This window comes from Ruditapes philippinarum, unplaced genomic scaffold (assembly GCF_026571515.1).
Source record: "Ruditapes philippinarum isolate M1 unplaced genomic scaffold, ASM2657151v2 ctg1187_1_1_1_1, whole genome shotgun sequence".
Classification (NCBI taxonomy): Eukaryota; Metazoa; Mollusca; class Bivalvia; order Venerida; family Veneridae; genus Ruditapes; species Ruditapes philippinarum.
Genome location: NW_026859078.1, coordinates 166913 through 182115, shown reverse-complemented (window position 1 = coordinate 182115; position 15203 = coordinate 166913). Strand labels below are relative to the sequence as shown.

Genomic DNA, 15203 nt, shown 5'->3' with positions numbered 1-15203 from the left:
ACGGTATCTTACTAATTTGCATCTTCGGATAAATAACTTATCTAGTAAGACATAGGCCGAACTTTAACTACTTGCACGGAATACTATTTATCATAAGGCTCTACCATATAAGTTAAATTAGATGTCCCAAAGTCATTGGCTGCACTTGTATTTCAGTTTCTAAAAATAGTAGCTAATAATTTCTTGCAGCAAAATATGACCGTCAAGCGCGTATTTCTCTTTAAAGAAGCAAATATTATGAATGATAATTTCATGTTAAACGGAACTATTAGGTATGGAACCGCGCACTTCTGTATGTATACGTGCTTAATGTGGAAAAAGCTTAAAATATTTAAAGTTTACTTATCTCTTAACAAATGTTTCCAATTACAATTTAATTCAGAAAAAATCTTAAGTAGACAAAATGTTTAATCATTAATTAACCAGCAATGAGCAATAAGATAGCATGTAGCTAGAAATGTTACACGTGAAATAACTTTTTTTAGAGCCTGCAACTATAAATGTTTTCCGGAGGATGGGCAAGAGATCAGTGCAAAACAATGATTTCCGCATTATTCTCCCCGTCGCAAATGGTTATTTATGAAGCGATCACATACCGACCTTCAATTTTAAATTGACATTTATAAACATAAAATCAATAAGATAATTAGTAAATCACACTTTATACAAGTTTTCTCTATTTAAAGGATAAGATGTTTCTATTGTTATAATCATGTGTGGTTGTTCTCCTTTATAAAGTGTTGGATTTAAAAAATATTTTCGGTCATATTCATCATTATTTGAGTCGAGAGTATACAATTTCTAAATATGGAGATCCTTACACACCAATAACAATATAACATGCAACGTCGAGTGACAATTAGTTGATAGGGAGGTAATGTAATGTTTGGCTTGTGAATACTGCCTCTCTCTCCCTGTTCCTTGTGGGTTTGGTTTGTAGGTGCAGCCAGCTACAAGCGTTAATTCAAATTTAAGAAACGTATACGAGTTAGAGTTTCGGAAAAGTAGAAAGATTAAAGATTCGTGTTACAATTAACATTTAATGGGCGATCAATGGTTATTTTTTTCATAATGTGTAACTATATTTTTACTGCGTTACTAAGGCAGTAAGGGCAATTTCTGACCTTTTGGCCTTTTTTGTAATTAATGTTGGTTGTAAGTGCCATTGAAAATGTGTAAATTGCTTCCTTTTTGTTAATATACAATATTATGATTTTTAATTACATTTTCAAAATTATCATGAAAATAAGCATTTATCTTAGGCGTGATTCTTTAATTCAATCCAATGTTATGCTGTCCCCATTTACAAATATTTACCAAAAATTACATATCTTAATAACAAGAAAGAATCTAAGCATACATGTAACAACTATATCATTTTTACTACTATAGCCCTGTGTACGATTTATTTTATCTACATAAGGATTTTCCTTTCTTAAATGTTTTATTATAAACTTCTGCAAAACACTTGACTATGAATTTTGTTAAAACCACAAATTGATGATTTAAAACAGTTGTAAAACGATAATGATAACATTTGTGTGTTTTTTTTTTGTTGTTTTTTGTTTTTGTTTTTTATTATTTTTATACAATAAAGCAAATCTACTATATAGATTTGTCCATTTAATCATGCATAACGATCACATTTGGCAAGAGGCATCTATACACTGAACAACTTTTCTAAGTTGTGACCTGATAAAACGGTAAAGTTGGGATATCAAAGAAAAAATAAATTGTTTTAGTTAAGTACTGATATTAATTTCATTTTCCGATGTCTAAAACAACATTCAGAAAAAAGAACATATGTGAGAATAAAAAAACAATAGCACCCATATTCCAAAAATTACAAGACGTAAATATCGCATATGCCTCCGTTTTACCAAAATTACAGTCTGGCATCTTGCTCGAAACGACACAATGCAACGTTAAATGACCCGTCGAGTGATTCAATTCCACTCCTTAATTCCAAGACACTTAAGCGCTACCAAGTTGACAGTCTGTCGGCAACCCCTTTTACGTCTTTCAGCACATCCTAAACAATTTTCTATCGGATTGAGATCGGGACTTTTTGAGGGTCATGAACTAACCCCTATGTTATTTGCAGGAGAGTTTGCTGGTGTTTAAGAGTGTAAAAGGTAAGAAATATAATTGATCCTCTGCCATATCTGTCAGATTCAAGGATACACTCGGCCCCGTAACGCTCCCCAAGGTGGCGGTAAAATCTAACTCTCCCATCTCTTTCGAGCTTGGCAATGTATTTCTGCATTCTTCTACAGAGAATTCGGGTCCCGCTAAGACGTTTTCGGACTGTCTGTTAGGCCCACAGGACGTCCATGTCTGCCGTGGCCTCTGAGGTTACCTGGATTATATCATTATCCTGATGAATTGTTGTTACGTCAATCTTCGGCCGCCTTTACCTGTCCCTGACTGTCCCTGACTTGCCCAGGTTAAGAAACCTGTTCCAGTGTTTCATACGACCTATTCAATTTTTAATAATTTGTAGTTTTGATTAACATCTTTAAATGTGGTAACACACCTGTCTTAAAGACTATCAAGCTTCTACCATACCAACTGCCATTACCACGTTCAGCTTGGGTCATTCGTGCCATTTTAAATCTTTTTGTATAAAACAGTCATCCACAAATTTAGCTTACAGCACAATTTGCACGAGGAACTCAAACTGCAAGTGCAGCCGTAATCCTTTGCTGAGATTATCTTATGAATTTGACTAGATTTTACCATAAATCGATAATTATACATGTAATTCGACTTTGTTTATAGTATCACTCTTCGACGTTCATTTATTGTGCAAAAAAAAAAAACAACGATAAACAAAAGTGACCACTTACAAAAGTTGTTTGAGATTTATTCACCCTAACAATTTACATTGCTCTATATTTAATTTTATTTGAACAGTGCTAGCTCAGCCTTTTTTCTGTCAGAAACGGACGACTTTCATCACAACAGTTATTGCCAGAATTCAATAGACTTTCTACACATCCGTTATTGCTTTTGTTGATTTTTGAATTCCTCTCTCTTGATATTCTCCGACAAGGAACAAAGTTTCTTAGTTCTAAAACATTCTTGTATATTAATGTTCCGATCACCAGGAAGAGGAAGCCATCGACTGAAAACAAAACAATTTATTTCAAATTGCATAGAATATATATATCCCTAGATTGTTAATAACTAATAAAAATTCAATACTAGAGTGCTAGGAAATTGTGCTGCAAGAAATATTTTTCTTAATTGAAATTTGAATATATACTTGTTAAAAGTACAGTAAAGAAACTAGACTGTTTTTATTTACTTTATTGATAAAGTCAATGTAAGTATTTGAAACATTTACCTAATTGAATAAATGTCAAACGCAATAAACAAACTGAAGATGAAATAACTGCAAACCATAAACATCTTTAGATAAAACCAATTAGCGAAAATGTAAAACCGATTGCTTTGTTTAATCACTAATAGTAAAATATTTAAAACTATTTTCTTTCATATCTTTAAGCTGTATATAAACGTCCCAGACTATATATTTATATATTACAACAGCTAAATATTATTATACATAAATACTTTGATAATATATTTTTATCATATATTTTTTTATTAATATAAATAATTATAATTATTTAAATTTCATATAATAATAAAACATGTAACACTGTACAGTTTTATGCAACACAAATGTTAAATTCATAATTAGTTGTCTTTCTGTAATTTAATTATTATAGTTTAAATTAAACGAATTAGTGCATGTAAATATGTTCTGTGCCAGTCGCAAAGTGAATAAACTATGTGGGCTTGCACTGCTTGAAAGAATAATAATTTGTGAAAACAGTTTAAACGGGTGTTATCTGTATATACGATTAACAGCATCAACAAATATGAAGCACAAATTTTTAAAATTTCCTATAATAAATATATACTAAGTATATCACATTTTAACTTTAAAGCTAAAATGTGTCTCTTCTGGAGAGAAAAAAAAATACATGTTCAGAGCATAATATGAGTAAAAATGCCTTACTTTGAAGTATTCCATAGTATTTATCAAAGGGTTCCCCAAAATTCTGAAAAGATAATATCAACCTGTTAGATTATATGATAATAATATTAATGTTTGTAACTATGATTTCCAATAGATACCCATGACGATTATATTATCTATATGCACGGCTGAGTTTATTAATTAATTAATTTCTGTTGCAATTAGAGAAGGCAGCTGTACAGATTAAAAAAAATGTTATAGCACATTTTGATTGGTTGCATTGCTGTTTGCTATATAAAACTCGTCTAGCTATGGTGGCTGATTTGTGCCATGACGTATTTTTGCTCCTCGTGGCACAGGACGAAATCACGAAAATACGACAAAGTCAATAGTTTGCAAACTTACGCTCTGCCAGTCGAAAACACGAAAATACGAGAGCGAAAATACGACATGGCACAAATCAGCCACCATACCTAGCTTTTACTGACCTATTTATCCAAACACTCCTCAGTAGTCATTCCCTTGATCAGTACAAAAACTACCGCCTTCACCTTCATACTTTAACTTTAAGTTTCTTTTTTTTAATTATAATGCTTAACATACATTAAACTGTTGTTGGTTTTTTGTTTTTTTTTTGTTTTTTTTTCAATATAAATAAACGTAAGTAAAATTAATGGCAATATCTAAGTGATCGCTCTTTTTGGTAATATGATACATGTATACCTTTAGCCACGTGAGTTATAATGAAGTCATCTGTTAAAGTATTAAAGCGTCACGTAACCAGTGCAAGAATTTAGTCATTTATCATGTCAAAATGCTTTTTACTAAAAATTTACCATATATTTGTAACATCAAAACTTTAAAATAGCATCATAGAAACATTTTGCAAAATTTCGACTTGCTATTAAATTTAAGTTATTCTGCTGATAAAACCTTAACTGGTGTTATGTTTGTAAATAAACAGTATTATGGATTCTATATAAGAAGTTACTTTGAGAAAAAGTATGGTAAAACATGCATGACCTTCTATTCCACTGCTTGAAAGAGAGGTTATTGCTTTTAAAAATATAGAAATTCAAGTTGTTGGAATGTAAGAGGTATTTACCTTATCAAAACCATAGTAAATAGTCATACCCGCTGCCCATACCATTATTGTCCTGCAAGCATCTATCAACGTTTTATGAACAGCTGAGGTAAGGAAAGAGTCTAAATTAACATATAATGATACACCTGACACTTGCCTTAAATAAACTTTTGAAGAATCTAACCGAATTACTTTATGCTAAAAATTAAAATAAAAAAAAATAAATAAATAAAATGTGGTGACTAGTGTTCGAATTTTGAGTAAAACTTTAGTAACAAACGACAGTTGTATCTTATGTCATGATGAATATGTTTAAAATAAACTTTATCTTACCAGAAAGTGACCTCATCACAGCTATAGAAGTGATGTTATAAATAGCCACAGCTATAAGATACAGAAGACAAAACGACAAAAGCTTAGTACTGTTTGTGATTTGATACAAGGCATCAATACTGTTCTCAAATCTACCATCTGTATTACCCCCTGGTATGAAGTACACAGCAGGTAATATTATCTGTAAAGTCAGTAAGGTAATATCTAAATTAGTAAGAAAGTTACCATGTTTTTCCTTAATTTAACATTGTTTTAAATAAAACGTCGACACGTGTTAATAAGAATCTACAGTTATTTTAAATAAAAAAAAGTATACTTATAGATGGCCATATCTTAATTATTTTACATTATAGTCTTTTTTAAGAAATATTAATTTTCCATACGCCAAAGCGAGTTATTCTTACTGGTAATGCAAGTGGAATAGGTGACTATGACTGTAACAGTTCAATTAATATTACTTCTTACAAGTAAACATCTTGCCGCGTGGCAAATGGCCGCCATCGTTGAAATTCAATGTTTGACGGTAATTTTTATAAAGTAAGTTAATGGAATAAAGGGAGTATTATAAAAACCTTTATCAGATTTTTTTTATCTAAACGTATTAAAAAAGTTTATTTTACATTAGTCAAAATATGATAAACAAGATCAACAAGGAAAGGCGGCGCTCAACGAATGCAAAGTTGTACACTGTGAAAAATAGAGTGAAGAATGAATATTCTGATCCAGTGATAAGACCAGATTATTGTCAGATTGTATATTGTTCAGTTATACAAGATATTCAGTTATGTCCCGTTTGTACTATGCTGTAATACTGTAATACAGCTGATGCTTGATATAACCAACAAATCATAAATATTGAAATAAATATATACTTACAAGTGTCATTATAGCCAATCCATATACGCCTCTCAATCCAACGTACTAAAACAAAGTCATAAATCAATTAACAACAAGAAAGTGTGGCTTCAAAATTACCCGTAATGACAGAAATATAAAAAAATAAAGGTATCAAAATGCAAAGACACTATAAACATGTACTTGCTCATTTATAGAATACACAAGTAAACATAACATACACGAGATCTTAAATAAAAATTTCACGTATAACAAAGATGATGACATTTCTATTGTAATTAGAATTAGATATATAAATAATACTGCTTTAAGTATAGTTCTGATTTAATTCCAGCACATTATTATTTCTATATTGTTAAAGCGATATGATTTAGTTCAAATCAATCATCGATGAATTCACAGCGAACTGACTAATTTTAGTAGAAATAAAGACAAACACTTACAAAATGAACCCTCTTGGACATGGAAACAACTTGAAGTTAAATATTAGACTTAATATTGATAACTTAACTATCAAATTGCTGCAAAATATATATCTACATGTAAAGGGTGTAGATTCCTCGATTTTAACAAAGCTTCCTCTAGTGTGAATTGACCTCCTGACAATATTTGAGAGCTAACGATTAACATGACACCTGAAAATATATATCAAAAAGAGATATAATACCAATAACAAAATTCATGTATTGTTTAATACGCCTGTTATCAATATACATGGTTCGGGAATACACCATATATAAATTACCAAACTGGTTGATTGTACGAGTGTTACGCATAAAATAGAAATTTTGTGAGGGGTTTTCCAACTCCGATTAATTTTGACTATTCGAGGAACATTTCGCCATTCGTATCTTCTCATTCAATGCAGTCTTTTTTTTCCCGAGAAATCCTTGTTGCTGTGTTTACACATATTAATTTGAGCTTTGTTCTGCTCTTGTTTATTCGTATCACGTTCTAGCTGGCACCGGTAGTGTTTTTTTTCCTTTCTTGTGATTGTACTTTTAAAAAGAAGTTAAAACGACAATTTGTTTTTTACGGTATTTGGAACGCAAAAAAAATAAATAATGCGGTATATTATTCTATACTAAATGCACAATTTCAGCTGTACGAATGAAATTTGTCTATAGTTTTTACATAAATAACTTATGTAATGCAGATCGACTGGCGAAGTGGGTAATTCTGCAGACGTTGAAAGTCATATAATAAAATTATATAATACTGTAGACTCTATGTTTTGGACATCTGATATTTAGTAGTAACAAAATACATGTAACAACAAAATAACTCAAAAAGACTGCATCTAATGATATCATATGAATGAGGAAGTATTGATGAAACATAGAAGCAGCGATCAAGAACCATTTTACTAATCTTTATCTATTATTTCAAAAGCTGGTATTAAACAAAGGTAATTTATCGCTAAGAACATAATTCATAAATGCAGTACTGGAAACCCAAATTGTTTTAACACAAAACACAAGTACTTTTAGGTGATCCATAAAGCGTTTGTACCTTGCATTAGGTATTTCGGTAATATCAAATGAAGCATACTTAGTTCAGGGGAATAAAAAAACTAATTACTTTTGAATAACACTAGAATCTGTGAATTTAAAATTGTTTCAATGTATGTAAATATTAAATCAGGCTTGGCGTTTCTTACATAATCATAAACATTATTCAGAAAAAAGCAATGATCAAGGAATTTAAATAAGTACCTGTTGTTGCTTTACCACCGTTTGTTTTGTGGTCTTGATTTTTGAACACACTTGAACAACCAGCTAGCACAAGACCGACAATGACAACAGCTATACCAATCCGATTCGAAACTTTCAGTTTTCTATTCAGAAACACATGCTGTAAGATATACATGTATAAACATTCCAAATATATAGAGTTATAACATGCCGTTAAACTTTCTATCTAAAACGAATGTTTCGGGCCAAATTGAATTAACTTGATAACTTGAACAGATAACAGTAAATATAAACTTACCGAAAACACCCCGGTAAATATAATAGCGGAGCCTTTTAGCATTAGCATGATGGAGGCATCAACATAGAGCAACCCAATACCTGAACATATAAAGTATCTTTATAAACAAACATTGTTGTTCTTCAAGACATATAATATATTGTTATTTGCTATAATCAAAAGATTGAATAAAAGTAAAAGTTATATTATGTGTTTTTGTTTTTGGAAGATGCATGTTAGTTACAAAATAACTGATGATACTGATTAACACTATGTAAACAAACGTCATTGTTTTTTATTAAAACGTTATATGGCAACTTTCCTGCTTTTTTGGTGAAGGAAGATCCCAGGTGCCTCCCGTGCATTATTTCACGCACAATCGGGCAACTGAGTAGATCCACCGACATTCCGTAAGCTAGCTGGATAACTTCCACACTTGAAAAAAAAAAAACAACAAACAAATTTTGAAGTCACTGAAGAAACCAGACGGTGACTGTATAAAAATATCAAGATAATAAATCAAGAAGTTTGTTATGAGAAAATATTCTTACCAACTAATGCTGTAGCAACAATAGAGGTGCAAGCAGGTATGATTATTATCCATTGACATATCCTGATTGTAATTAAAATACAAAATAATATGATTAAACTGGTAAACTGAACACTGAATTTCATCAACTTATTAGTTGATATATGATTATCATGGATATTTTACATAAGCTAAGTGCCAATTTTATAACAGTTTAATGTGTTATCCAACCTTTAAATTTTTGACACTTTATGGATCATTACATATTTTCACAGAGCAAGTGCTTTTATTTGAATAAACAACTAAAGATAGGACATATCGTCAATGTTCCTTACTTCCATAAACACATACATGTTTAACAAAATCTCCTCCATAAAAGGCAATTTATATGAGAACTATGGTACGCTCAAAATATTTTAACATATTTTGTTTCAATCCTTTTATCTATTAGAATGTTTGAATGGAAACTGATATTATCTTTTCTTGCATAATATAGTACAATAATGCGCAGTTTTTCGTTCAAGCGCTAAATGTAATTAGTCACACAAGTCTTTCGGCCTTCCTGATTCTATTCCTACGCATTTGGACTAGAACTGTGCATTAATACAACAATACACTTACAATGGATATCTATTATCTAAAAATATTTGTTTCAGATTATCGATTTTTTTCAAATGTCTTTAAAGGAGCTCCACAAAAACTAAAATTTGGATTTTTTTACAAGGATTAACTAAGATACAAGTTTAAATTAGAATTACATTTTGTATTTGCAAATGCTTGGAAAGAAGTATAGTTCAATGTATTTTACCTGCATTTAAATTGAAAGTGTTTATATAATTTTTATTTTGTGTCATTTTACACAATAAAATTGATTATTGTAGAGAAACAGAGTGAGAAAATTTACTTTTGCATACAAATTAATGGTACAGATCTATAGGTTGTGTATAATTTTTGTATTCATAAACTGAATTGCAACTGTATTCACATACCCATCCTCCTTCTCCACGTGATAAATATTATTTTTTACCGTGGCGTGCGTGTGTGCGTGTGTGTGTTGGTGTACTTGTGTTCGTGCGTGCGTGTGTATGTGTGTGTGTTTACTTTCTCCCACTATGTTATGCACTAATTTCAATGTTCCTATGTATGCCATTGTCATGTGATTGTAAATTTGTATCATATATTATTTGTTATAACGAAAAACTTGTAAAAGTTTAAGTTAATAAAGTATCTATCTATCTATCTATATTAAATGGGGAGCACTTTTAGAATCTGTCCGAAGTAAAATGCATGTGTTATAATCCTAATCCTAACACTCTAACCCTAACCAATAACAGTTACCCTAACTTACAAGAACCTTAACGGTAACCCTAGAAGTAATCTACATGATGTTTAGAGAAACATAAACTGATGTTTAGAGAAACATAAACTGAAAAATACTTTATGAAATAATTTTGTGTAAAATGTTAAAAAGAGCTGCGAACATATTCTAAAGTCTAGCACAAACTTCTCGTAAAAATATTACCATTTTTTGCCATGTCATAAAACCTCACTTGAGTCCCTTTTAAGAACAAAATAAAATTACAAAATACCTTGCATTGGTCGATGGTCCTTCTTGTATTTTAAGAAGCGTGTCGTTCTGCTTTTTATTCACTACCTGTAACAAACTATTTTATAGAGATGTCCGTTTAAATAGCTCGCTCAACAGTTAAATAAGAGTGTGTAATTGACACAATTGTGTTATCCTTCATATAACAGATGAATGTTTTAAATACTCAAGTTATACCTAAATTAATACGAGGTATAATTTTGTGACAATTTATGACAGAGTAATTAAGTTTATTTATATATGATCAATTATACATATTGCAAATGTCAACATATTTGAAAGCAATGTGAAAATGGATGGGTAAAAAAATAAATGCTATCAACAAAATAACCAGAAGAAGGAGAATGAAGAGATGAAAGCCATTAGCAATTTGTTCGCTGGAAATAAACGCAAGAAACAAAGCCCGTGTGAGTAAGATTGCTCTCTGTATATTCATTTACATATCAACTTATATAGTTGAACTGATGAAAATAAACCATAGATATCTACATTTCAAATAAAACAATATAAACTTGTAAAATAAATTATAAGCACCGGCATTCCGTTGTCATATAAATGTAGACATATTTGCAAAACGGCCATTTTTTTATATTTTAATAAATTATGGAATGGGGTGAAATGAATTTTGACTTTTAACATTTAACTAATAATTTATTTGATAAAGACAAACAATTGCACTCCGGCTTATATTCATATGACGAAAAGTAGTAACCTTTTAGTTCGATTTGATTGTCGTTATTCTAAATTATTTCATTAGGAGCTATGAATCAGAAAATCATTCACAAAAGTTACCTGTATTGTTTGTTCTTTTGCTCGTCTTCTTAAGATCGGTACTCCAATCAGACAAAAACTTTGTGCTGAAACAAGTTCTCGATTATAGTTAATAAATGCTCGTTCGTTAATATGATGATTACAGCCATAATAAGTAACTTTATTTATATCACTAATGGTATGAGTTTGAGTTTCAAACTATTCTATAATCTAACGTTGTCTTCAGTAACATGTATATGCCCCTATAATTTCCTTTACTTGAATCACCTTATACGAATAGTTTGACATCAGATACGACTCGTTAGATAATTCGTTAAAGCACGGATTTATATTACATAGGTTAGAATTAATGACAAATTACCTGCACATAGCATCCACGTTTGAAACAAAGGGTGATTAAAACTGTGTTCCTGGCTGTCGTAACCTTTTGCACTGTAACAATTTTTGATAATTTAAATATCAATTTCAAGGTGAAAATGTGACAATAAAAAAAAAACATCAATATTTTTTTTATGTGGATCGGTCTCTAATGGAAACATTTTCCATTATTATTTTAAATATTGATAAAACCAATGAATAATTTGGTTATTATAATAAAATGCTGCTTGAAACAGATTAAGTTCTTAGTGATTTAAGATTACCATTTATCTGATGAATAATACTAATGTGTTCTTGAACACTTCCCTATATTCTTTACAAATATACGTAATCTCACACTTGCCAACATTTTCATGTATAATTTATTCGTGACTCGTTATTACTTCTAAAACTAAATACTAAAAACGTACATTTGTATTTATTCATTGTAATACATACCTTCCATTATAGACCAATGCCCTTAAAATATTGGAAAATAAAAGCCTTAAAATTAACATTTCTCTCAAGTACTCCTATTAATCATGAAATTTAATTTTCCTCCCGGATATGTGTTTTGTTTTCTAACAGATTGTGTTGAAATGTGTTAAACTTACATGGTGTCGAATTGTGCCTTTTTACTCAATGTAGTGATACCACCTGCTATCAGCATGCAGACCATTAAAATAATCTGTTTCCACGTAAACGTTTCCATGTTGTCTCACACGAAATCACTAGTTTATGTACTGCAATCCTATACACTTCCCACCACTGTGACACAATTCTACTTGTATTATCTGGTATCACCTTTTGCAATTACAGAAAGAAGATATGTATCTATATAGTGCATTGTACGAAGCATAGATTAATTAATACAGCGATCAACAGGTAAAACGTAATCTAGACCTAGCTAACCATTTTAGAGTTAGAAACATTTCAAGATTGTTGGTTTTAAAGGATTTCTTTAAAATAATTCTGGCGGTTGTTGTTGTGTTTTTGTTTTGTTTTTTGTTATTTCGTTACTCTATTTAGGTCTGATTTGTTACTTTTGGGTCATATAATACATCCTCAATCAAACGTAGTTGCTATGTAATCATTATAAGGTAATTGTTACATTTCAGTTGTAGAAATATTTTAATTCTTTTCAACAGGAGATATTTTAGAAGCAAACTTTGTACACGTTATGTCAATATGTGTTTTTCAAGATAAACAATTACCAATACGCAATCCATGCAGGAGACATCATCTATATAAGTCTAGCTGCAGCTCATGTTGTATATTTACTCAAACTGTGGTCAGTTTTAAATAAGGTGGAATCATCTACATGCATTTCAATGTCTGAATTCGTAGCGACTGACATGTCAATTTACATATAAAAGAAGAAGTACAGGACCTAAATTTTAGATTTATTATTGTTTACTTATACAATTTGCGGTCCTGTTAATGAGATTTTATCAGAAAAAACAATATAAAGATTAAGATTTCGGTTAAATGTTTATTTAAGGTACTTGCAACATTCACATTTCCTTCAAATAGAACCAAATTATCGTTTAAAATGATCGGTAAAGACTGTTGCTGCTTATTCTCATTTGTTATGTCTTTATTAAATGTTGCCACATGTATTTACAATCTCTTGAATCTTTAACTGCATTTTAACAAAACATCTTCTTACTCTTTTTATTATAGGCTGGCAATTATTTCTCCATACTTTATAATTAATCCAGTCTTTTACCCTTTTATTGCGGGCCTCTTAAATTTCCTCAAAGTTCCATTCTGTGTGTAAAGTCCTTTTTATTCGATTTTTTTTATAAGCGAGTGCTTGTTAAATAATGTGTCAATCATGTTACATATATAAAACATCAAACGAGTTATTTGGTTCTGTAACTGGTTCAGTTATATCGATGATAATAATAATAATAATAATAATAAAATAGCATAGATACTGTACATGTATGTTGGGTAACGATAATATATGTATTAAAAGTTTATCCAAGAATTGCAGAAATATATCGATAAAAAGGTTAAACAGTAAAAGAAAGCTTACTTATGAACATTTTAAAACACATTTCCCTCAAAAACCTGAAAATACTTACTATTTGATATATTCACAACGTCTCTTTCATATAAACTTATATATTAAGGTCAGAGACTGTATATAACTGTACAATATTATAACACGGTATCTCTAACTTGCATCTTAGGATAACTTATCTCGTACAAAAAAGGCTACATTTCACCTATTTACCTTCAACTGAATAAAGAAATAAATATCTACCATAATAGTTAAATTAAGTGTCCAAAATTCAGTAAGTTGTATTTTTGACTGCGATTTTATTTGTGATCATTGCTGCATAAAATGATTGTAATATCAAAGCGAAAAACAGGTAGAAACTAAGCGCTTTATTTTTTTGGACAAATCTAGTATACCGATGCGATGTCAATGCAATCCTTACGAGGGTACGGTGCTTACCACGGCGTTCTGATTTTTTGGAAAGACCGTCCTGTTAATTGTGGAAGGGGTTTGACTGGCTATCAACATCTTCAAATAAATTAGTTCATCAAAATAGAAAGATAGGGAAGTCTTTGTGGGGACTATATGTATTCAAGAAAAACTTCAAATCTTCGTATGAGCGATACTAGGCCAAAATCAAACTCTTATTATGAGAGGAATAAAGAATAGCATAGGTTTTTCCCTCAACAATCTGTCAGCTATACAGTGTAGTGTGACGAGTTGTACCGGTACGCCAAACGCTGTACTCAACAATGATTTTTCTGGACTTTCAAGCCAGAGGCAATTTCATGATACGATGTACCCCATATATCACAATATACGGAGACCACAAAGACTTATCGAAGAACTATTCTCTTAATGTCCGATGCCAATCTCGTTAACTACATGTAACATTTTTAAATTGAACATGGTTACCTGGCCAGGCCTCAAAATAATGATCTATTGCTTACTTGATGGCAGCTATGGGATAAATGTACTTATACTAGTACTTTCTCGAGTACTGTGAATCCAGTACTCTTCTGTGCTCAGTCTTATCAGTAATTGTACACATACTTATAGACATACTTTTGAAAAAACACACCAGTATGCAGATGACCTAGCACAAGGTCTTGTTACGGTCAAAGAAATAATGAAAATGCCATTAAAAGGAAGGACATAGGAAAACAGGAACAACTAAACTTTTGAAATTATTTAACTGTCTTTTTAGTATAAAAATAATCTATTTCCAAGTGTCACATAATTCCAAATTACATCACATAAAATGAATAGAGTCACATTTAAGCAAAGTTAACATAAAATTCACATGGTGCAGGAATGCTAATATAAAACAATATTATATCACATAAATTTAAAGAAAATGCATTGCAGTAAACATATGTACATGTATGAAACCTTTAAGTACAAGTTAAACTGAGTATTAATAGTCTTCAAGTCATGAGAAATAAAAAAACTTGTACAAAAATACATTTAATACTTGTATATTTACATTTTAAAGATAATTTAAAAAAAGGTATGCTCATCCATTGATGTGTCTCCACAAAGGAAAGTAAAATACTGATAAATGATCAAAAAGTACAAAGTAAACTGTATAAAAATCATCAATGACATACTTTCCGGAATACATTCAATTCTAAGCCATTCATAAAGTCAACATTTAAATTTTCATGTATATACTCATGTTTTGGTATAAAAATCAAA

At 30.4% G+C, this 15203-nt stretch overlaps 1 protein-coding gene and 1 long non-coding RNA gene across 2 annotated transcripts; both read right to left on the bottom strand.

Annotated features, from left to right (window-relative positions):
* Window positions 1–2192: 2192 nt before the first annotated feature.
* LOC132755122 (solute carrier family 35 member F6-like) lies at window positions 2193–9056 on the bottom strand. The gene is made up of 9 exons (XM_060745921.1): window positions 8786–9056; window positions 8256–8335; window positions 7979–8117; window positions 6804–6898; window positions 6285–6329; window positions 5409–5589; window positions 5097–5179; window positions 4031–4073; window positions 2193–3127 (listed from the first exon to the last, which is right to left on the bottom strand). The coding sequence occupies exons 1-9, from the start codon at window positions 8907–8909 to the stop codon at window positions 2919–2921; spliced, it is 999 nt and encodes a 332-aa protein (XP_060601904.1). The 5' UTR covers window positions 8910–9056; the 3' UTR covers window positions 2193–2918.
* A 1262-nt stretch (window positions 9057–10318) lies between these two features.
* On the bottom strand, window positions 10319–11575 carry LOC132755123 (uncharacterized). The gene is made up of 3 exons (XR_009629166.1): window positions 11502–11575; window positions 11162–11226; window positions 10319–10417 (listed from the first exon to the last, which is right to left on the bottom strand). It is a non-coding gene; the product is annotated as an uncharacterized LOC132755123 (long non-coding RNA).
* Window positions 11576–15203: the final 3628 nt, after the last annotated feature.

Bases quoted from the DNA above. Each gene is read 5' to 3' on its own strand.
- LOC132755122 (XM_060745921.1), bottom strand. From the start codon at position 8,909: ATGAAATTCAGTGTTCAGTTTACCAGTTTAATCATATTATTTTGTATT. The intron at 8,118-8,255 runs GTAAGTTTATAT...TATATCTTACAG, and splicing joins TATTTACCGGGGTGTTTTCG to CATGTGTTTCTGAATAGAAA. The intron at 6,899-7,978 runs GTACTTATTTAA...ATATATTTTCAG, and splicing joins CGGTGGTAAAGCAACAACAG to GTGTCATGTTAATCGTTAGC.